At 45.9% G+C, this 23,319-nt stretch overlaps 1 protein-coding gene across 2 annotated transcripts; it reads right to left on the bottom strand.

Annotated features, from left to right (window-relative positions):
• Positions 1–3,888: 3,888 nt before the first annotated feature.
• LOC141999864 (endogenous retrovirus group K member 8 Gag polyprotein-like) lies at positions 3,889–10,636 on the bottom strand. Of its 2 annotated transcripts, none has more exons than XM_074973690.1 (2): positions 8,511–10,636; positions 3,889–6,610 (listed from the first exon to the last, which is right to left on the bottom strand). In XM_074973690.1, the coding sequence occupies exon 1, from the start codon at positions 10,631–10,633 to the stop codon at positions 9,038–9,040; it is 1,596 nt and encodes a 531-aa protein (XP_074829791.1). In that variant the 5' UTR covers positions 10,634–10,636; the 3' UTR covers positions 3,889–6,610; positions 8,511–9,037. The 2 variants fall into 2 exon arrangements, with proteins under 2 accessions (XP_074829791.1, XP_074829792.1); XM_074973691.1 differs by having other exon boundaries at positions 3,889–5,771.
• Between the last annotated feature and the right edge of the window lie 12,683 nt (positions 10,637–23,319).

Genomic DNA, 23,319 nt, shown 5'->3' with positions numbered 1-23,319 from the left:
AGGCCCACTAGGCAACATGCTACCGAGGGTAAATTGATACACAGGACCAAAACCAGTAGCCCCATTTTGGCCTAACAGATGAGTGCGTTTTAAATTGTCTGACGGTGTGGACAAATGGCTGCAGGTCTTATAAAAGCTACCAAATGAACAGGCCTGGAGATGAAAGTCCCCTGTTCATCACAAAACAGGTACAGCAGAGGAAGTTGTGTGGCAAGCTTCCCTTACACTGACCTGCTGACATGTCTCATTGCTGATGCAGACTGGTTACCCTGAGTCAGGAGTTTAGTCCCCCAAGCCCATTCAGTCCTTGCCCTCTCTGACGCCCTGCCACAAAGGAAGCCAATTAGCACCAAGTGTGATGACATATTTCATGATATTGACACATCTTCTCTGGACTGAGATCCACCAAACTCATTGCACACAGAGGCTACCAAACAGCTAGCAAGTGATAAATTTCAGTCCCTGTTAATCTTGATGGGGTTTAACCCTACCCGCCCAGAATCTAAAGGAATCCTATTCCACTGACAATTCCCTCAGCCGTCCAGCCTCGTCCAGGAACCATTTTAGATCATTTATGACATGATTCATTTGGCTCTCTGCAAGGGAAAGTGGCAAGTCAATTGACTTCAGTGGACTGGGAACAGAACAGCAGCACAGCTGATGCAGTGGTGGACCAACAGTGAAGGAGTTAATGTGGGGTTATTTCAGAGAAGAGGAGGAGGAGGTCCGGGCTCCCTCTACCGGCTACATGATGAAGTAAGTGGTGAATGAGCAGATGTCTGAGTAGTGATTTGGTCCTTCCCACACAAACTACAGTCCACAGCACTCCCAGAGCTATAGCACAATGGAAGAACATTTCAACAGGCTCTAGTGTGACCAGATGTCCCAATTTTATAGGGACAGTTCCGATATGTGGGCCTTTTTCTTATATAGGCACCTATTATCCCCCACCCTCTGTCCTGATTTTTCATAATTTCTATCTGGTCACCCTAAGAGGCTCCTGTGTGCACACCAGAAGGTCACATCTCCCCACAGTGCACAGCCCCCTATAAATGTTCATGGGGCCCTGCAAGCACAATGAGGGGATTATGGAGCCCCCCCAAAAAGTGAGCAAAACCAGGATGGCAGCATTTCAGAAAGAGCCCCATGCTAATGTACAGCATCTGTGTGAGCATCTAATGACACTGTCAGCTTAGGACTTGTGATAATGGACAACCCAGTCATTTGGCCCTTTAACAGAGTATTGCAGACATTAATTACTGCTCCATTACATGGAACACTTTAAATTAATGTCATCCCTTTATCTTCTTCCTGGAAAAGGCTTAAACTCCCTCTTGTGGGGATCTGAAGAAAATTCTCTCTTCATAACAGAGGAAGTCGTTTCCAAATCTGTCCAGAGTTTTGCATCACTCCCACGCCTTTAATAGAAAGACGAAGCACGGGTACTTCTGATGGGTACCTTACAGACTGCGGACTAGGTGAGGGCTGACCGGGATGTGGGAAGGAAACAGAAGTAGAGCAGAAGAGAGTGCACGCTCAACATTTCAGAAACCCTACACTACTCTACAGCAATGGCTCTAAATACAGGTGACCTCACTGTATGCTTCAACTTGTTTGGGGACATTGCTATGGAATGCTTGGGTAAGCGTTTATAGTAAGAGACCAATTTCTAACTCAACCGCACATCACATGAAGAAAGACTAAGGATGAAATGGACCATAGAGATAGAACTAACCACTTTGCAGTCTCTAGAAGTCAGCTTTGAATCACACTGACAGCACCACCTGAAGAAATATTATCCAACACGCCCCTACACATTCATTCACTGTAGAAACTCACCTGCACCTACATAGTGACAAAGAGGACTTGTGGTTTATTGCAGCCATACTGAACCACACAACAGCTTGGTGCAACCAAGTGACACTGCCCACTGATCTTTATTACAGTACTGTATAGAAATAAAATAATTGCAGTCGGTTGGCATAGTGCTTTCCGCCCACAGCTCTCAAAGCATTGTACAAAGGGGGATACACATTGGAGGCAGAGATGTTAAAATTACTTGTTTAAGGTTGTGACATCTAGCAAGTCAGTGGAATAAAAGCAAGGTCTTGACTCCCAGTCCAGCATTCAATGCACTGGAGCATGCTGCCTCCTCATTAAGACAATGCCAAAAAGCTAACAACGGTACATCCTGGTTGACTTGGTTTACCCAACACAGCGAGATGGCAGGGGATGGCCACAGAAGACCTGACAAGGAGGCAAAGGCAGAGCGTACAGCTTGGAAAACATCTAGCTCCGAAGTCCATCCATAAAAATAAACATTTAATGCCCTTTTTATCTCAAGTTCTTTCTGATAATGACGTTTCATAGCACTACAGGGATCAGAGTCTTTGTTTGGCTCAGCTGATCAAGGTTATAGCCATTAAAATGCTCTCCAGATACAAGCAGATCTCCATGTTGCCTGTCAGTATAACAGGAGTCCTACACTCTCTCCCCCTACTCCTACCCCCAATTTCTTTGGTAAGTGCATTTAGTGGTCATTTGAACAAAGGACTGAATGACACTGGCTTTGTGCCAGTGTAATGTTGGGCACCTCACAAAGCAGAGAAGCACCATTGGGCTGAACTGTGTAGTGAGGTTGCAAAGAACCTCAGTGGAAGACACCCAAGCTCCCTTTCACTTGTGATTCGAGAGAGAATCTCAGAGGGGAACTACCTGTGGATCCCATCCCCGAGCTGGAACTGAAGTTGTGTGATGCAGACGATACTGAGGGCATCCCTTGCTGCTTAGGTTACAGTGATGAGGAAACCCAGCACAGATGCAGTTATTTGCAATTCTCCATCAGGGAAGCTGACTACACACACCTATAACAAAATGCCTTTTGCTGTAATATTTTGGGGCCAGGCATTGGTACAACAGAGGCAACATTTTATCCCTGCTTCAAAGCAGCTCCCACAACATCCCACTATCCTCGTACAGCCTGTGTCCCAGTGGGAAGGACATACTGTACAGCTTCCTTGTTGCAAGTGTTGGAAGTATGAAAAAATGTAGGCCTGCTCAGATGAGAGCCGCAGATTCTTCCTACACCCATTTTTTCATGGTCTGTGTGTATAAAAAATCTTCTGTATTTTCCACAGTATGCATCCGATGAACTGGGCTGTAGCTCACGAAAGCTTGTGCTCAAATAAATTGGTTAGTCTCTAAGGTGCCACAAGTACTCCTTTTCTTTTTGCGAATACAGACTAATGCGGCTGTTACTGTGAAACCAGTGAGATGGTGCATTTTCTTTTCAGCTCCAATGATTACCCAGCATTAAGGCTGATTTTGAAAACTATTAATGCACCCAAATACACTGTCAAACACAGAACAGGCGGCTAATGAGTTCTGACTGGTGGAAACATGCCATTAGCAGCTAGGAACAACCTTCCTGTCTTAGATCCACCAGCTCTAGGTGTACTGGGCCCTGTGAAGAGTAAGTACATCCAAAAGCAATTCATTCAGCTCTATGATTTGAAAGTTTCACCTGGATAATTAACACAGCACAATCCTGCAGCAGAGTGGCATGAGAATTCCAGCTTAACTCTCTCCTGAAGGGCTCAGGATATTTTTTAGGAAGCGTAGAACCACCCCTGTTTGGCAATTTCTAGCCCCAAAGAGACACATTGAAAAAAAAAAGGAGGGTTGGCTTAATGGCTTTAACAGAAGATCACCCTGCTTTGCTTTGTTTGTGTGCAGCAAGAATGTTATTCTGTGCACACATTGTTTGGGTTCATTACATGTCTTCAGCATTTAGAAGGGATTGGGGGCAGGGCTGTGTGGCGGTTCAATGATGAGACAGAACACAGGTTTATCCAAGCAAGCAAGCTGGTTAGCTGAAAAGGGCTGCCCCCTGTCAGCTTTCCACCTTCCCTTTTATTATATTTCTCCCCCCTGCGCATTACCTACTTCCACCGCAAAAAGACACAACAAAGGAATACATGACTTTGATTAATATTCTTATTTTCCAGCCTCTATCTACTACAATCCTAATTCTCAGGCCTTGAGGCCAGGCCAAGGAAGCTTCCCACGATTACTGTCCTTTAATTAACTTCCCAGGGTTCATATCTGGTCCTCGTCCTTGGATGGAGCAATGTGTTGCTCCTACACAACGGTCAGGGTGTGCCCTGACTGTTTCCAGGTGGATGGACTAAACATGAACCCTTCATTCCCCCGATTTTTGTTTAATTATACTCGGCCATCTCATGGTAGCCGTCAATTTGCTTTTGCAAGCAATTTAACTCCCAGACTGACAAGGACATAACTCGGGGAGCTTGCCAGGGCGAATCTCTACAAAGCCTTAGCAAAGAGGGAATACATTGTACGCAGCAGCAGCAAAAAATAAGCCCAATGATCACAAACACAGCATAACCGAAAAGTTGTCGCAGCCATCCTAGAGATGGCAGCCAACCTGTAAGCCAATTCCAAAAGCCCTCAAACCCCACATCTTGACGTATGTGTGCCGTAAGATTGGCCAACTCGGCCAGTCTAGATTCTATGGAACGACTGTTATCAGTTAAATTAAAACAACATATATGCCGAAACGTGGAACAGCCTAGGTGATGTTTTAAGAGCAGAAAATCAATGGCTGCTCTGTTATCCAAGATTGCATCCCTTAATTCATGTTGCTCTGCATTAAGTAGGGCAATTGCCTTGGATGTTGTATTAATTGCCTTCGCTGCAAAGCACGCCAGGGCATTTAAGGTTCTGGCTGTATAAGTGGCAAGCCCGGGGACCCCAACAATGGAGGCCGCTAAAGCAGTATACTCAGCGCGACTAAAAAGCTCAACATCTGCAACACAATTATCTGAAAGGGGTACACTTCTTTTACTGTGCCTTTGGCTGGCAAAAGGCAATATAAGCGTCATTCTACTAAGACAGCAAAGGGTGCCATCACTTAAATTTGCAGGAATATAACTAAAGGTGCGTGAGCCACAGGTAAAAAACCACCCTGATGGTAGGATGATATGGCCATAATTGTATGAAACATTTACAGCGTGGGAACAATTTAAGAGGGGTTGAGGAATTTGCCGACAGCCCAAGGGCACCTTTGTACTAGTGCAATTAACCACACGCGCACAGGTGACATTGTTGGCCCCGGCCGGGTACGGTGTGTGGAGGGATATAGCCGTGTGAGGCAAGGTATAGTTGGCCGGGCCCCAATTAGCCATGCCAGAGTACTGGGAAGAGAGATTCGCATAAGCAGCGAGCATCGTCTCATTCCCTATTTCCTCAGGGTGATGACATACTGGTATAAGGCATGTACCTAACAATTCTCCGGCTGCTACAGAATCAGACAAACAAAAGTGGGTAACATTTGCTATTGAAGCCAATCTTTCCCATATGTTATATGTCATTCGGGCCCGTAACGGGGGAAGCGCTCCCGAGCCAACCCCTACAGGAAATAGCAGACACAAAAGGCATACAATCAGCACAGAATTAGCAGTGATTTGGGCGAGAATCGCCACAAACAAAGTCTCAGGAGTCTCTGGCTGTTGATTTGCTGCCAGTCTTCGTTGAGCCGCCGCGACCAATGCTTTTACTGCTCCCCATGTCACGGGCTGGCTTGGGACGCTACGCCTCTTCCGTTTCCGTCCCGCCGTTGTCGACCCGGGAGGCACCACGTTCTCCTCCAAGGTCAGCTGAAACTCCGGTATGGGGTTCGACAGCCCCTGGCGCCATGCCATGCTGTTTCAGTGCCGGTCGCACACACCGGGCTGGAACCCACAACGGTCCTGCAGGGAGAGACACAGCAGCATATCCCCGACCCCAAGTGATTAGAGGTACTGGGCCCAGCCACTGCGGATCGGGCAGCTGACGGTAAAAGACACGCGGTCTTTCCAGTACCTCAGATTTGTGAAAATGGCGATCCGCGGGGGTCTGCTGATCTGCGTTCAGCGTTAAATTATTTAAAGTAAACAAAAGGATATGCATTTGTTGTTGAATGTCTCCTAAGGTTCGGAGACGCAGCTCCCCTTGTTTTAATTGTTTATCAAGCAAGGTTTTGAGCGTGCGATTGGCACGTTCAACAATGGCTTGGCCCGTGGAATTATAAGGGATCCCGTGTTTAAGACGGACGTTCCATCGGGCGCAAAAAGTGGAGAGGGCTGTGGAGCAGTAAGCTGGGGCATTATCCGTTTTAATTTGGCTTGGGCGACCCATAACAGAAAAACAGGCTAGCAAATGGTGAATAACTTTAGCAGTGGCTTCCCCACGCTGTGGGGTTGCCCACAGAAATCCCGAATAAGTATCAACAGAAACATGTAAAAAGGAATAGGGGCGGAACTGTGGCACATGAGTGACATCCATTTGCCATAGCTGATTTGCTGCAGTACCTCTGGGGTTAACGGCATAAGAAAAAGTAGGAGCAGCAGCGGCACAGTGGGGGCAGGAACGAACAATGGAACGTGCATGATCAGCAGGAATGTGAAACTGCCGGGCCAAAACAGAGGCAGACTGATGGAAAAAGGCATGGCTTTCAATGGGGTCAGAAAAGAGGGAATTTACCTGACCACGTAACGCGCGATCAGCGCGTGCATTGCCCTCAGTGAGTGACCCAGGCAGAGGGGTATGACTGCGAATATGAGCAACAAAATAAGGGAAATTACGAGTGGAAATAAGATATTGCAAAGACAAAAATAGGCGAAGGAGGTCCGCATCGACCTGAGGGGTAATGAGGGCAAGGGGTAAATGATCAATAACTTGATAAACATAATGGGTGTCCACAATTAAATTAAAGGGACAATCAGCGAAAAGTTGAAAGGCTAAAATAACAGCAGCCAGTTCTGAACGCTGCGCGGAACGCTGAGGCAGTGTAAAACGAGAACGCCAACGAGGTGGGTCACCTGATTGATAGGTGACGACACCTCGATGTGGAGAGCCATCAGTAAAAAGAGTAACAGCAGAAACAATGGGTTGAGAGCGGCTAAGACGATGAACAATTAGAGGCACCTTTTGGGTAATTACCAACCGAGGATCTTTTGGGGGATTATAAGAAATTTCTCCCACATAATCACAAAGAGCAACCTGCCAAGCCAAAGAGGTGTGGCACAAGGAATCAAATTCACTACGGGACAAGGGGAACACAATATCAACTAAATCAGTGCCAGTAAGTTGCACTGCACGGTGGCGGGCTTTACGAACAAGATCAGACAGGGCATCTAGATATGGGTAAATATTCCGAGGAGGAGTGGAGGAGAGGTACAGCCACTCTATGATAGAGACGGCTGTATTCGTACGGGGTACAAACAGAGCCGCAGTGGGCGTATGAGGGGTGGCAAGAAGAATCAGCCGTAGGGGACGGACCTCAGGGGGTCTGTCCACAAACTGCTGACTTAATGCTGCATTAATTTGTCGAATGCAGGCAATGTGCTCTTTAGTGATGGCAATAACTGCACCCGGTGCTCGGGCTCCACGTAGGAGCTCGAACAACGGCTGCAGCATTGAGGTGGGGAGACGAAAATAGGGCCGAATCCAATTTAAATGACCCAAAATTTGTTGTAATTTAACAAGGGTTAGGGGTTGAGGTAGAGTTAGTGCCGGACGAACCGGAGCAGCATAGGTTTGTAAAACCTTATGGCCGAGGTAGTGGTAGGGATAAGAGCGTTGGATTTTTTCTGGTGCCACCAACAGGCCATTTTGGCCGAGGATTTGAGACAAAGATTCAATCTGTTGTTCCGTGACCTGGGGACCACTAAGCAAAATGTCATCCATATAATGGTAGACCTTTAGCGTAGGGTACCGGGCACGAAAAGGGGTGAGGGCCCGATCCACAAAAAGCTGACACAAGGTTGGACTATTTTGCATTCCCTGGGGTAAGACCTTCCACTGATACCTTTGAGAGGGTTGCTGATTATTATATTGTGGCACCGTGAACGCGAATTTTTCGCGATCTTGTGGGCAAAGGGGGATGGTGAAAAAACAATCTTTTAAATCTAACACACAGAGCTGATCGGTTTGAGGAATTAAATTTGGATTTGGTAATCCATATTGCAAGGGGCCCATAGGTTGGATGCATTTATTTATTTCCCTTAAGTCATGCAACAGCCGCCATGCACCGGATTTTTTCTTAATAACGAACACCGGGGTGTTCCAGGGACTAGTAGAGCTTTCCAAGCGCTGTGCCAGCAAATGCTGCTGCACAAGCGATTGAAGCGCTTTTAGCTTTTCTAGAGGGAGGGGCCACTGGTCAATCCAGATGGGCTCTAAGGATTGCCATACCAAGGGCAATGCGGAGGGCAATGTGGGTGAGGGAGGATTTTGAGCCATCAGATATTAATATCGAGGGTGGTGTCCAGCTTTGTAAGTAAATCACGGCCCCAAATATTGAGGTGGACAGGGAGCACAAAAGGGCGGATAGTAGCAAGGGTACGGCCTCCCGGTGTAGAGACTGTGACCCAAGACAAACTCTGTCGCCCGGGTTTACTACCCCCGATCCCCCACAACTCTTTAGAAGGAACCGTAGGCCAACTAACCGGCCACTCTGGATCACGAATCACCGTAACGTCAGCTCCAGTGTCCACCAGCCCTGTGAAAGGAACATCATTTAAGAGAAGTGTTAACTGAGGTTTCGAGGGGCGGACTGACATTGTCAGAGCAACAAGTGGAGAGGACGTGCTGTGAGACGGCGAGTGAGACAACGTTGATCCAAAGCCGCCTCCGCCCCGAGTTCGATCCTCGGCAGCTGGCACCTGATAGGGGACTAAAATCAATTGTGCAATTGATCGTCCACGCGGGAGTGACTGTGGAAGATGAGTCCACACCTGAACCTTAATAATGCCGGTGTAATCGGCATCAATGACCCCGGGGATGACAAAAAAGCCCTGTTTCCCAGCATGAGAGCGAGGGAGAACGAGACCCACAAAGCCGGCAGGGAGAGGTCCCGTCACCTGGGTAGGTATGGCGCAGACCTCCCCTGGCAGCCGAAAATCAGTGTCCTCCTGCATGATCAAATCAAGCCCTGCACTTCCAGCAGTCGCCGCCCTCATAGAGTCTATGGATTTTAAGGCAGAGGAACGGTTGTCTGAGTGGGAAACACCCCCGTTTGGCCCTGGGTTCGGGGGGGACCCGCCGCGCGGTTTCCCGGCCCGCTACGACACTGATTAGCCCAGTGATAGCCCTTTTGACACTTGGGGCACTTTTTTGAGGGTCGGGCGGGTGCCTTTGATGAGCGGCACTCCCGCTGGAAGTGACCCTCCTTGCCACAGCGGTAACAACGCTTCCCCTCTTTTCCGGTTCTTTTTAGGGCGGCAGCCAGAACTCCAGCTTTATGGGCTTGTGTGCCGATGTTTTGGCACGCCCGTAGCATGTCTGAGAGCTCTAAAATGCCAGAGGCTTGCGCCGTCTGGAGAGCGCGGCGGCAATCCTCATTTGCATTTTCAACTGCCATTTTTAACAGGATTTCCTGAGCTGCCGCAGCGTTATCCACCTGTCGGAGGATAGCCTCCTGCAATCTGTTGGTAAAATCCAGAAAGGACTCTGATGCACCCTGACGGATACTAACAAAGCTTTTAGTAGGCTTGCCTGAATCTGGGACCTTCCGGAAAGCATGCTGGGCGCAGGTGGAAATAAGGGGGAAGAGGGCCTGAGGGAGTTGAGTTTGCATCTCAACGGTAGCAAACGGTCCCTCCCCTGCCAAGTGCTCAAAAATAATACCTTCCGCTCTATGAATCTGGGCCTGGCGTTCCGCCTCCTGCCGATACTCACTAATCCAAATAACATATTGACTGGGTGACAGCATCATGCGCAACAGCGCCTTCCAATCTTCAGGGATCAGGGAGTATCCACTACCTAGCCCTTCAATGAGACCACGCACAAACGTGCTAGTCAGACCGAACTCGCGAATTGCTTTCTTTACCTCTCTAATCACCGAGTAAGGCAAACTGACCCAGGTTCCAACCGGGTTGCCCTGGCCATCATTCTGCCAGGTCACCGGACAAACCGAGACCAGCTCAGCCAGCTCCTCTGCTGTAAGATCTGAGCGAGCCTTCGCTGCGTGCACCATTTGTTGCACCAGCGAAAGCTTCTGAGCAGATGCAGACGACCCCCTGGGGGGCCCCGAAGCATGGGGTTTCAGGGGGGGATGGTAATCACAGACCGGCTCTGGCGGGGAAGGTAAGGGAGGCGGTGGTAATAAAGGCACTGGGGGCGAAGCAGGGAGAGGGATGGCTGCAGGAGCCGACGGCGGTGGCGAAATCGGCAGCCCCTCTGTTGGTGCGGGAGAGGGTTCTTCCGAAGCGACACACTGTGTTGCATCGGTAGGAGGGGGGGTGGCTGCAGGAGCCGACGGGCGTGGCGAGATCACCAGCCTCGTGAGGGAGGGCCTGTCCGAGGCAACACGCTGTATCGCATCGCGGCAGAGGTGCCAGGCATGTAAAGCCTGCACGGGCGCCCGAGGCTCTTCATGCAATGTCTGGCCCAACCGCTCCCAGTCCGCTAGCTTAAGGGTTCCGGCTTCAGGGTACCACGGGCACTGGGCACTCACCTCCTGTAGCAGGAGAGTGAGTTCTCGAGCGGGGCAGTCATGCTGAGCCTTACGCAGCAGATACTGTAGCTCATTGCGGTGTTGCACTTGCAAAGCAGAGAGGGAGCTTCCCATACTTACCACAATGAAAAATACTCACCGGGATCCGCGAAGCGGATGAGTGACGCGTCTGAAACCCTTGCCGGGCGAGGTGAGTGCTGAGGGCCCCACGTTTGGGCGCCAGTTGTGGCGGTTCAATGATGAGACAGAACACAGGTTTATCCAAGCAAGCAAGCTGGTTAGCTGAAAAGGGCTGCCCCCTGTCAGCTTTCCACCTTCCCTTTTATTATATTTCTCCCCCCTGCGCATTACCTACTTCCACCGCAAAAAGACACAACAAAGGAATACATGACTTTGATTAATATTCTTATTTTCCAGCCTCTATCTACTACAATCCTAATTCTCAGGCCTTGAGGCCAGGCCAAGGAAGCTTCCCACGATTACTGTCCTTTAATTAACTTCCCAGGGTTCATATCTGGTCCTCGTCCTTGGATGGAGCAATGTGTTGCTCCTACACAACGGTCAGGGTGTGCCCTGACTGTTTCCAGGTGGATGGACTAAACATGAACCCTTCAGGGCTGAGATTCAGGACTCCTGGGTTCTGCCTCCACAGTCACATGCTATGCAGCCTTGGGTGTGTCCCTTCCCCTCTCTGTGCCTAACTGTAAAATGGGTATATCAATATTTAATTCCCAACCCCACAGTGGGCTGGTGAAGATTCATTCATGGTTTGATCCTGCTCCCATTGCTCTTGTTCAGCACTCCATGGTTCTATTTGCTGGGGAGCGCTGAAGGGGACACTGAAGGTCACTGCCTAAGCCAGCAGACCAATGCTAATTTACACTAGTGAGGATCCGCCTCTCACTCCCCTCTCATCAGGACCCCAGTTCAGCTAAGCACATGCTGTTATCACACTGAGGACAATGAGACTTTAGCATATGCTTAAGTGCTTTACCCAGTCAGGGCCTAGTTCTGGAAACATTTTTTAAAACTGCAAGCATGGGACTAATTGATGATTAGTTACCTCTCCAAGTTACAACTTGATGCTGGGCTGAATCTGCGTGAAGTACGATGTGACTTGCCAAAGGAGAATTTGTACTTATGTAAAAATCAATGAGCTCTTAAAAACTGTATTAAAAAGAGCTAAGCTGCACTAACTTGGATCTTTATGACATTAAGTACGTCAAGCAATTCTCAATTATGAAGTGAATGTTATTTAAGTTAACATGTCATATTCGATTTACAATAAATTAGGATATAAACTCTCCAAAATATAGCTGATGAACATGGTGGCAGAGAGGCGATGGACATCTGATCCTGGGGTTAAACTGATTCCAGCCATATATACGTAAATCCTGCTTTTCTGAATCTCCAAGTTATGTACCTAATCCTCTAGCCCCAATACAGACTGTAACCATTAGCTTGTCCCTAGAGATCCCCCACTTCACTCATTCTTCACTTTGGAACCAGACTTCTTCTGAAGAGCTCCCACATGGTGCTCCTGCTTCACACTGAGCACTGCTGCCCAGGAAGTGGTACTTTCCCAGAGGGAGCAGTACCCATTAGGGAGGCATTACATACATGAAATCCAGTAATGGAAGTACAGTATGGGTGGTCCAAACTCTGCCCCTGTAGCACCAGAGCCTCTTCACTGAAGTTGATGGAGTTGCAACAGAGTAAATGGGCTCAGGGTTGGCATGTAATGGAAAAGGCTTGCTAGGGACCTGCTGTTGAAGGACAGTCGGTGAAGGGAGCATATGGGAGTTAGAGATGGTGCTCGATGTGAAATGCTGCTTGTCAGATTTGACATTACACCTCAATAATTATATCTGTCTTAAGGAGATGGAGTTTGCTGACAGTGAATGATGGCCATTAAAGCAGGAATAAACCTGCTGGGAAAATTTGTCCAAATCAGTTTAACTGGGCTGTGCTTGTTGTTCGGATTATTATAGCCTGTGACAACTCACCCACTGAAATTATTTTTTCTTTTCAAGTCCTTTCTCCTTACCTCCTGTCGCACAAGCTGTGAACACTGTTGTTCCTGACTCAAAATTACTTTTGGCCAGGCCCAGCTGGGGGCCAAATTCAAGCTTGCTAGTGCCTCGCCCCGGTGGAGCCCACATTGTATTGTGCTCTGAATCACAAAGCAATTTCAGGACATGCCAGGTGGCTTCATGCCATCATTTGGGAAGCACCTGCTCATGTACTTAGTGGCATAAGGAAATGCTTCTTTTTTGATCACTGGACACTGAGACATATGCTCACCCTGACAGACAGAATGTGCATGTAAGGACGCAGTCAGACTGCCCATGCACTTTGTCCCTTTCCTCTATGGTATATTTTTTCCTCCATGAGTTTAAAGCGAACGAGTAGGAAGATTTTTCGGAGCAGAGGATGAAAATCCACTAATTTTTGCATAAATGTTTTTGCTGTTTCATTTTGTGTCCTTTGAATGTCAGTGTTTGCTGACATTTGACAACACGGCTCTTGTGGCAATGAGAACACGCAAAAATTCAAAATGTCAAACCTCTCATTTCAAAGCCACCTTTTGTTCAAAGTTGAGCTTATTTACACTGGAAAGAGTAAAAAATTTAAATGAACTTCCTACATTTTCTTCCTAAAACATGATGAAACTGAGAGTGAGGTGTGCCCATTTCAGTGTTTGTGAGAAGACACTGACAAGAACATAGACTCTCTATCATCCTGCTAAGGAGTTTAAAAGAGCCACGTAACTGACTCTGTATGTGTGTGTGTGTGTATACAAATGCCAAGGAATCACTTGGATTCCTCTGGAAATACCAGTCACCCAAGATTTATCATCATTTTTCTCCACGTGCTTCAGACATCTGGCTGACAGAGCTGCAGAAGTGAGTAATGAGAAGAGCTGTTAAGCTGGGGAGCACGAGGGATGTCCAGCAGTAGGACAACTGACTCTCTCTAAAGGCTAAGAGAAGAAGAGCAGGGAAGGGAAAAGATGGCCAGATGTGTCACTGGCTCTCTTAGGCTGATGTGCGTGTGGAGTCTGTAGAGCAGCTAGCCCCTCCTTACACATTGCTTTACAATTGCCATTTCAGGATGAAAGCTGCCAATGAACTAATTAAAAAAAGCACTAGACACAACCAAAGGGGTTATTCTACCAAACATTTGGGAATGGTGACTGCGCACCCAGTTACACAGCTCTAAGCTCTGTACACAAACTTGGCCCTGACAAGCCATTGACAATAGACATTGTTTTAAAGTGTTTGGCTTAGTTTGCAGCAAGGGAGATTTAGGTTACATATTAGGAAAAACTTTCTAACTCTAAGGATAGTTGTGGGTGACAAGTTACCTAGGGAGGCTGTAGGAAGCTCCCCCCCAACTTCATCACTGGAAAGTTTTAAGAACAGGTTAAACGCCTGTCAAAATATATATCCTGAAGTGAGAGGAGAACACTTGGGTAAGGAGACAGTATAAAGGAGACAGTATAAATGCACTTGGAAAAGCATTCCATGTTGCTACTATATTCATCTGTCACCTAATTGCTAAAACTTTGTGATAAGTACCTGATTACTAGAAAACCAAGAAAATATTGCGTTTAAAACACTTAGATTTAATGGGATAATTGCTTCTCAAATGACAATTGATTTTAAATATATGGTTGCCTTTCAAAATATTATGCTTATTCACTGGCAAATTGATACTTAATTGAAGTCACATTCTTCACTCTTTCCGTGTCCTGCACCCTCCTGTTACATCCCCTTTTCTGCTCTTTTCCCCCACATAGAAGATAGGTAGTGACCCTGTTCCCTCTACTAGGCATGCCACAAAGATGAATTTTAACTTGTTACTAAGGCAATCTGTTGCACATGGCAGTAAACCAGACACAGGGTAGCCGCGGACATTGCTGTAGCTAAGCCAGGGGTCACACTCCAGCCGTCAGAGCAGCCCAGAATCAGAAAGGCACAAAGGTGGCTTAAAGCCATTGTAGCACTTCCTCCCCCTGGACTGTGTGTTGGGTGCTGCACAGAATCTCACCACTGGTGAGAACTCTAGGGCTCCTCCCTAGGTCCTGAAAGACCTATGTGGACTTCACTCTGTTGCTGTCAGCACAACACTCATGCAGATGTTGGTGGTCTACCAGGAGGTGTTGCCAGGTGTCCTCCACCTGTCCTGTGGCATGATGTTAGGGGAATGCCCACTACTCCAGTTCATGAGGCTAGCTGCACACCTGGTGTTTATGCTGTTCTAATTACAGGAACAATTCCTGCCTACATTTTGAATGATGGTGCATGTGAAGTGTTGAGAGAAAATTTTTCACTTCCTAATAGGATCCGGGATATGTGAGATCTGATCATAGCCACAAATGTATGTAGGTTGTTGCTGCTGACAAGAATACTATTAAAGTCCTTTTAACACTGTCAGTTGTTCCTATAATAGGTACTGAACTGTACACGGGGGCCATTTCATTTGATTATTCCTCTTTGTACTTACAAGCCATTGCTTACAGGAATAAGCCCTTCAGTGAGCATCAGAAAATCATGCCTCCTGCGCTTATGTTGTTTTAATGTGGTAAATGTATTTAGCTCAGTAACATTCAGAGTACCCTGGTTACTCTTATAGGTAGGCACCTATTCAGTGTATGAGATAGACCTTCTCCCCTGGCTAATTAAACCCAGATTCTCCCATTGTTTAAGAGAGAGGAAACTGAATGTTTACAAAAACAAGCTAGGCAGCTTAAGTCTGTTCTGGGTAGCACTGGGCAATACAGTAAAACAGAGTTAGCACAGCAATTCTGCTTTACAGGGTGGTAGAAAAAATGATTTCTGGCTTTTCGAACACAAAGCATTTTACTCAATAACAAGGGCTTTGGAGAGTGCAGAGGTAGGCCAATACTGAGTACTTTTGAAAAATCTTACCCTAAAGCTCATTTTTATTTTCACAGTAGGAGTGGTCAGGGATTGAGGAAGCAACCACTGAGTGGCAGAGAAACAAAGGAAGGACAGATGTGTAATAAACAGGCATTCAGATCCAGGTGGTGGGTGCACTATTCTGCATAGAGTAAAATAAAAAAGCAGAAACCATTAGTTCAGTTTATAGCTTTTGATGTGTTATGCTGAAGACCTTTTAAGGCTAAACATGAGAGTGAAAGTAGTATTAGATTGTATTTTACAAGGATCTTGTACTCACAAGTTGAGATCCCTGAGATCCTGATAACAGGATGTCATTGTCAATAACAGAGCTAGTCGAAGTTTTTCAACTGAAAAAACTTTCCTGCTGAAAACTGGCATTTTGTTGAAAATTATTTCAAATTTTTTCTACAAGAAATTTTAAAATGAGAAGTTTCATTTGAAATACAAATTTGTATTTCAGTTATAAAAATTTATCTGTTTTTGGATATTTTCCTTCCTTTTTTCTCCTCCCTTTTTTTGCCACTGAACACAAAAGAATGATCCCTGGGGTCGGGAGGTTTCTAGCTACTTTTTTTCCCTTTTCCACTCCAGTTTTTCAAAACTTTCTCAACTTTGGAAGAAGTAAAGAATAGCAAAATGAAAAATAAAATCTTGAGAGTAGAAACCTGGCCCTATTAAAGTCAATGGCGCCAGGATTTTGTGCTATCACTTTGCCCCTTTGTAGCTTTTCCGAAGTGGAAAAAGTGAAAAAATGAACAAACCCTGGACATTATACACTATTATCCTAAGGGAAAAAGGGGGAAGAAGTGGGAGAAAATGAAGATTCAAAATTCTGAAGAGTCAGTTAAAAAATAGCAAAAAATTAAATTGCTGCAATCCATGTGCAAGGGAAGCAACTTTTAAAATGTTCAAAAATTGTTTTTCTATTTTCCAACCAGCTCTAACTGATCGTCATTCCTGACTTTCCCCTCCTGAAGTCACTGGCTACATAGGAAGTGACACATACAAGGAGAATGAAGACCTTCCAATGGATGAGATGATCATGTAGAGAGTATTATAACAAACAGAAGTACAAAAAGTCTCCTGAGCTCTTTCCCCTCTCCCCACAACATGAAAGTTCAGACCATTGAGTTTCCTCCAAGAACGGATTCCTTCTCTTGTTCATATGTTTTGCACTTACATTTTCACTTCAGTTTCCTGCTTGCTGCATAAGATGTTCAGCCAGAAAGGGTATCCACTTGATGTTGCTCCAGCCAATGTCAATGTTACTCCTTGGGAAGCTGTTAATGTAGAGTAGAAATGTGGGAAATTAATATGAAATTGTACCATACAGCCCAGGGGAATAGCAGATTACTGGTGTTCTTAGTGCAAACCCTATCTGACAACGTGTAAATAATGAAAGCCTGTAAACTGTTCAAGTGTGGAGTGGTGAACAGCAGATGGTATCATGTAGCTAATATTTTACATTAAATGTAAATGGCTATAGCAAGAAGTTGAAATCTGTAGGTGCAAATGTAACATAGGCGTGATTGTCAATGTCACGCAATAGGATTTACCAGAGCCTCGTAAGCTAATTTCTGCTCAGTTGGTACCGTGCACCTTGGCTAAATAAACCAAGATAGAATAGATACTGAATAGTTCATCCATCCACCTACAATGGGCTCTATAGTAAAAGCTGAGTACAGGGATATATACACAGGGAAAGGAACTAGACTGCTAGAAGAGACTAATGCAGGATTTACATGGGGCTTCAGCAAAAACTAGGTACATCTGTGCTGCTGTTTCCTCCTGCAGCCAATGGTATGAGAAAGAGAATACCGCCCCGGGGAAACCCGCAACAATCGTTTGTGCACAGTTGTCAGCAGCCAAATAAGTAACTCTCGCATCGCTCCTGTTCAGAGCGCCAGCACAAAGCCTGTGTACCACTAATGCCTCTCATATGCCCTAATTAGAGCAACATCGTAATTCATAGGCCATGTACTGGCCCTCAGGAAGTGGTAAATTTCACCCCGTCTCTGTCACCTAAGCCCTCTGCACAGTGCACAAAGGAAGCCATTTGAAGATTCCACTGCACATGCCTGGAATATTGATACACTGTCAGCAAGGAGCACCCTAAGCTGTATTTCCTGCATTAAAATTCTCACTTGCCAGATATTAGCTTGAATATCCATGTATCCTCACACTGGTTGTTGAGTATACTGGGGAGCTCAATGTCCAGGGGTGTTTAAAAGTCCATCTTAGTACATACAAGTAGGAAGGGCGCTTGGACTCAGATGGGGCATGCAGTTTTTCTAGTTTTTTATTAGTGTGCAACTGCAACAGAAAGAAATATTAAGCACAGTAGCCAAATGTACCGGGATCCTTTAGATATTGGCAGCAGCATAATTTCAGAGAAAAATAATATGCTTCTCTGCAGTACATGAGGGCTAAAACTCAGCCAAACTATTCAGGCCTTTTCCTCCCCCTGCATTATAATAGCTCAAAAATGGGCAAATGGAGTCCTTAGAACAAGTTTCAAAGCAATTTACTCCTGAGTGGACACCTTGTTTACAACAACAAACTACTTGCAGCTGAGTAATAAAACCCCAAGAAACGCAGTTTATAATGGAAATGTTGGCACGATACTAACTGCTTCAGCACTGGGGCCTCTCAGTCTGTTCGGCCTCTTTGGGGCTATTTTTAAACTATTGAAGGAAAGAGCCAAAGGAGGATCCTATATGCTGAGCAATGGAAAAGAGGATTCTTTCCAAATGCATGAGGAGTCTAGCAGAGGAAAGTTCAAAAAGCCTTTCCATTAGGATTTAGTCTCAAAGACAGAAATATGGGAAGGACAGCAGAGCTATTTTGCCCATCTCAGGTATGATCCTGGCTCAGTCCTGCTCACATTAAAGTCAGTAGGAGTTGTACTGATGACCTCATGAGGAACAAGATCAAACCGCTAAAGCAAACTACTTTTGCAGGTTACTGTTCTTCACGGAGCCAGTGGATTAGAGAAAATAGGTTTTAGGCATGGCGGGGAAGGGGAGGAGGAAACGTAGCGCCATCTGCTGTAAGAGAATGGGCATTAACATCCTAATTCGTCTGTCATGGCTTTGCTTGGAGGCCAGCAGGCCTAGTGGTCAGGCCACAGATGAACTCTCTCCCCAAACCTTGGAGGTAGCTCTTCCCGGTAGTACAGGGGCCTGGCGGGCAAGCCACAGTTGGTCACCCCCACCATCACACACCCCAGAGTCGCCCAGGCTCTCTCAGGAGGCCAGGGGAAGGATAGGGGGACCTGGGCCTTCCCTGTTAACCAGGTCCCAGTGCCTTCTGGCTGCCACTCCAGATCACTCCCCTGGACCATTTCCTATTTTCCCTGTTTTCCTCTTAGTTTGGAGTCTGGCCCCAGCCTTCTGCTTACACAGTCTTGGTAGTTCAGGGGGCTCCAGCTGGGGGGTGGGATGCTTCTCAGCTGTCCCTCAGAGTTCAGTTCCCCCGTTTAGTTAGGGGGATCCCAGCTGAATCCTACTCAGTCCTGGTCCTTCCCCTGCAGATCGCTCTGCCTCAGCAGTGGCAGCGTCTCTCCTCCATGCTCCCCCAGCCAGAACTCCCTTTTAAGCAGGCCCTCCAGAGGGCGCAGGCCCAGCATGCTTCTCAGCCCAATACTTCTCCGCCACTCTTTTTACTTTAGTGCTGGGTCTGTAAACCCCATCCCATCTCCACACCAAAACACAGCAGCAAACCCAACGCTGCTTTGGAACCTCCACAGGCTGCAGGCGTTACTAGCCAAAAACAATCTCAAGTTCTCATTGCTGCCTCAGCATCATTTTTCCTTATCCCTCAGTAACTGTTAGCTCTCCTCCATTGCAATCATGGTGTTCACCTAGGTCAGGAAGTCTTTGGGACAGGGATACCGTCTCATCTGTTAAGTGCTATGCAAAGAAGTAATCATGACCATGGAAGCAATGATATTTGAAGATGGCTATCAGTGGCATGCAGATAGAGACTTGAAACATGGTAGAGAAGGAGTCGGTGTGTTAATTCACCCAGCAATAACCCACCCAAACTTTTTCTGTCTCTACCTGTTTGGCAGCTATTCTGTTTTTGGCCACTTTTTTGTGCATCAAGCAAATCTGTTCATCTGGTAAGGCAGGTGGATGGAGAATTTTCTGTTTGGACTCAGAAAATTTAGCCCTTTTCTGACAAAAAGTGTACAGAATGAAACGAATCCTGGGCATGTCACAGCCCAGGGGCCTGATCTTGAAATCTCTACACAATGCAAAACTCCCGGTTAAGACAACAGGAATTGAGTCTGGGGGAAAAATGCAGGATCATGCCGCTGGCCAGCTGGTCCTTGACAATAGTGCCCTCTGCTGGCCACCAGAAGGGCAGCATCCACTTAAAATAGCTGTTCCTTCAGCTTATCAGGAGGCAGTAGTTGAGGAACTTTTTGCGAATACAGACTAACACAGCTGTTACTCTGAAACCTGTTGAGGAACTTCTGTTATCCCAAAGTGGCTGAGCCAATCATCACTTTCTAGATTCATCTGCACAGAATCGGTCTCATTACTAAATTCAAACCAGCTGTGGAAAATTCAGCTTCATTAAACAGAAGCAAATTCCTTTTACTAAGCTGAAATCTTTTATACATTTCACACACAGTCTATTTTGAACAATGAAAATATCCTGAAATCTTCCAACGTGCCAGACTGTTTTTTCAGAGGAATAGAAGAGACCGAAAGGTATTTAAAGCAGGAGATTGGCTGTGAGGTGATAATACATGGCTTGGGAAAGCTGATCAAGATGAATTTCTGTGCAAAAAGGTGCTCTATGAATAATGAATTCAGCACTGTATAATGTGGGTGCTTAACAAACAAAACAATACCCAACAAGAGGAATGTCTGTGTGGCAGGGACACAGCCTCTGCCCTCATCCTAGGTCCGGGCTCCATGTCAGGGAGGGTACAGTTCTCCACAATTTGTTCCTCATCAAGCCCTTTATCAAACACACCAGCAACTCTCTCCAGTGGCCCTGCTGGGTTGTAATCAATTTGGGTGGGATCTTACACTCCTTGCCCAGCCAAAATACTCACTGGCTCCATGGGAGTTTTGCTGGAGGTAAAGGAGTCTATTTTGGGTAATGACAGATCTGCCCTGGCAGGGAAGGAGGCAGTGGGCTGGCCATATTCCACACTGCTATTTACACCTCTGCTCCAGTCAGGCTATAGGTACTAAAGTGAAAATATAGCACGGTACGGTACGTTGACAGAGTGCCTGCCATTCCAGAAGATCCCATAGTGCTTTACAGATTTAATTCAGTACAAGCTATACAACCTGGGGTGAAGTGTAGCAATTGCTTAACGGCACAGAGGAGCATCTCAGCTGTTTAGGGCAGGAGACGAATGAGGACACTGAATTCAAGTGATACTGCCAGAGGAATCTAGAGAAGTCTGGCACAATTACCCAAACTGGAATTCAGACAGGACACAGGAAATGTGTCCCAAGAAAACGTCATGGGATCTTTAAGTGCAGCATGAGAGGTCAGGAGCTCTGCTTCACATTTCCGCAAGAGACAGCAGCTCCAGCAGATTCCCTATAATATCAGGCATTGGTTTACTATTGACTCTGAGCGAAAACTCTCTCATACTGAATTTCCCCAGCACCATGGGTGTTCCTTGGAGGCCTCCTTTCGAACACTGACACAGCCCAAGTCTGCTTACTGTATGAAATCTGATGGGACTACAGTACAAGGTAGGGTATCAGAGGGTAAAAAAGAGCCAACTTTCAGGGACATGTCACGTGGATAGCACATTATAGATAAAACAACAGTTCCTGATTGACATACACTGATTAAAAAACAACTAAGAGAGAACAGCACAGCACCCCAGTCAGATTATTCAATTTTATGCATTTGGCAAACTCCCCTCATCATTATGTAAAATTGTAAAGCAGGAAGGAATCTCTAATTGTTTTAAGTAAAACACTTGGCTGTAGTAACCCTAAAATAAAGGCTTCCCGCTCAACAAGTTTGAAAATATGGCAAAAAATTAGCCCTATAGGGAAACCATAAAGCAATTTACCTGTCAAGGAACTTCAAGATATAATCCCCTTATGGTGCAGTTTCTTGTGGGGTCTTCATGTTACTTCAGCTAGGAATAATGAGAACAGATGCCCTGGATATTAAATTGTCTCACTGAAGCAACAGAAATAAGATGCAACGTTTGTTTCATGCAGCATACTGGATGCCAAGTAGCTGATTATATGATAATACAAGCACAATGTACATTGCACAAAGGCAAGCAATAAACGTCATGGACTAAAGAGCCATCCTGACAGTTTTAAAGAAAACTCAATTAAAAGCTCTTGGAAGCAGTGCTGCATTAGTGAGATTTACTGTGTACATCAATATCCCCCTTGAAGAGGGTTCCCTTTACAAGAAATGTAGTTATTTCATCATAATTTGTGCCAAATTTACCCAGTTGCCAAGCCAATGTTACTTTGTTCACCAAACAAGTTGTCAGAGGCAACCGCATTTGGTTAAATAATCATTTCTATTTGCCCTCCAAATAATATAATTGCTGATCATAAAGAAACATATCACTTTATTTGGTTCTGCTGAGTTCTGGTTTAACACACAGTACAACATTACACACTATATATTTGGTGTGTAGTGTCTAGATTCTAATTGAAAAATTGAAGCAGATCATCACAACTCCTAGTTAAATATATATATATGGTTTGTGTGTGTGATAGCTTCTCAACCTCATTGCAGTTGATAGAGAGGTATTAGAACTTATCGGGGAAGTTTTAGTGGCTAGGGAACTATGTTGGCCATTAAGAGTGTGTGGGCTAGTGGTGAGAGCAAGGGACTGGATTCTAATCAAAGCCTTGGCATTGATTTGCTTTGCACTTGGGTACATCACTTCAACTTTTGTTTATCCATCTGTAGAGCGGGTATAATAAAGCCTGTGTCACCGGGGAGGTGGGAGGCTGTATTCATTACTGTTTGTATGGTGCTGGGAGATCCTCAGATCCAATGGCATGTTGTACAAGAGTGTAATAAAGTGAAGCCCAAGAGACTGGAAGGGGCTGTAGATGGTGGCTATAATCCTCTCCACCATTGGTTATGGCACTGTCTGTAGGATGCAAAGGGTGTGGGGAGCAAATGGCTGGAAATGCTCTTAACAGGCAAGCTCTGCTCCCCATCCTAATTGTAGCCCATGCTGTAAAATGACCACTACATAATAAAACAGTTGATCTCTTTTCAATCACCATAAGGCTGGAACAACAGTAACTTCAGCAGTGACAACTATAATAGAACTGCAGTTTGAGCTAACTCCAACCTTCAGTGTTGGCGAGACCTGTAACTTTGCAGCTGCCTACAGTAAGCTCCCCACTGCATCCTCAACCAGCTTCCCGTTCCTATTGCAGAGGTGCCAGGTCAAAGGTAACTAACCCTAAGAGGGGCTTCTTCCTGCTAAAGTTTAGATTTGCTGCAAGAACGGGGTGCAGAATTTTGAGGTTCAAGTTTTTAAAGCATTAGAATTTTCATGGAAGCCTGGATAAAGCCCTGCCAAAGCCTGACAAAATGGCAACTTGGAGGAACCATGCCATGAAGGTCTAGACTTTGCAGTTGAAGTCTGAAAGTCCAAATGCAGGAATAAGGAACAATGGTGGGGAATGCTAGATAAGCAAGCTCTGGTCGCAGAAGAGATAAGGTTAATGCTGTTCGAACTGCAATGAGCCAATGTATTACAGAGAAGGGTCACAATTAGTCTAGAGATCACAAAGACACCTCTGGGGAGCTGGGCCTAAATCCCTGGTCCTTCAGCTACCATGAGCTATAGGACAACTTCTTTAACTGGTAGTAGTCTATACTCCTTTGCCGTCTCTT

The sequence above is a fragment of the Natator depressus genome, chromosome 16 (genome assembly GCF_965152275.1).
Source record: "Natator depressus isolate rNatDep1 chromosome 16, rNatDep2.hap1, whole genome shotgun sequence".
Taxonomy (NCBI): Eukaryota; Metazoa; Chordata; order Testudines; family Cheloniidae; genus Natator; species Natator depressus.
The sequence above is the reverse complement of the archived record's forward strand: the minus strand, read 5'-3'. Positions and strand labels throughout refer to the sequence as shown.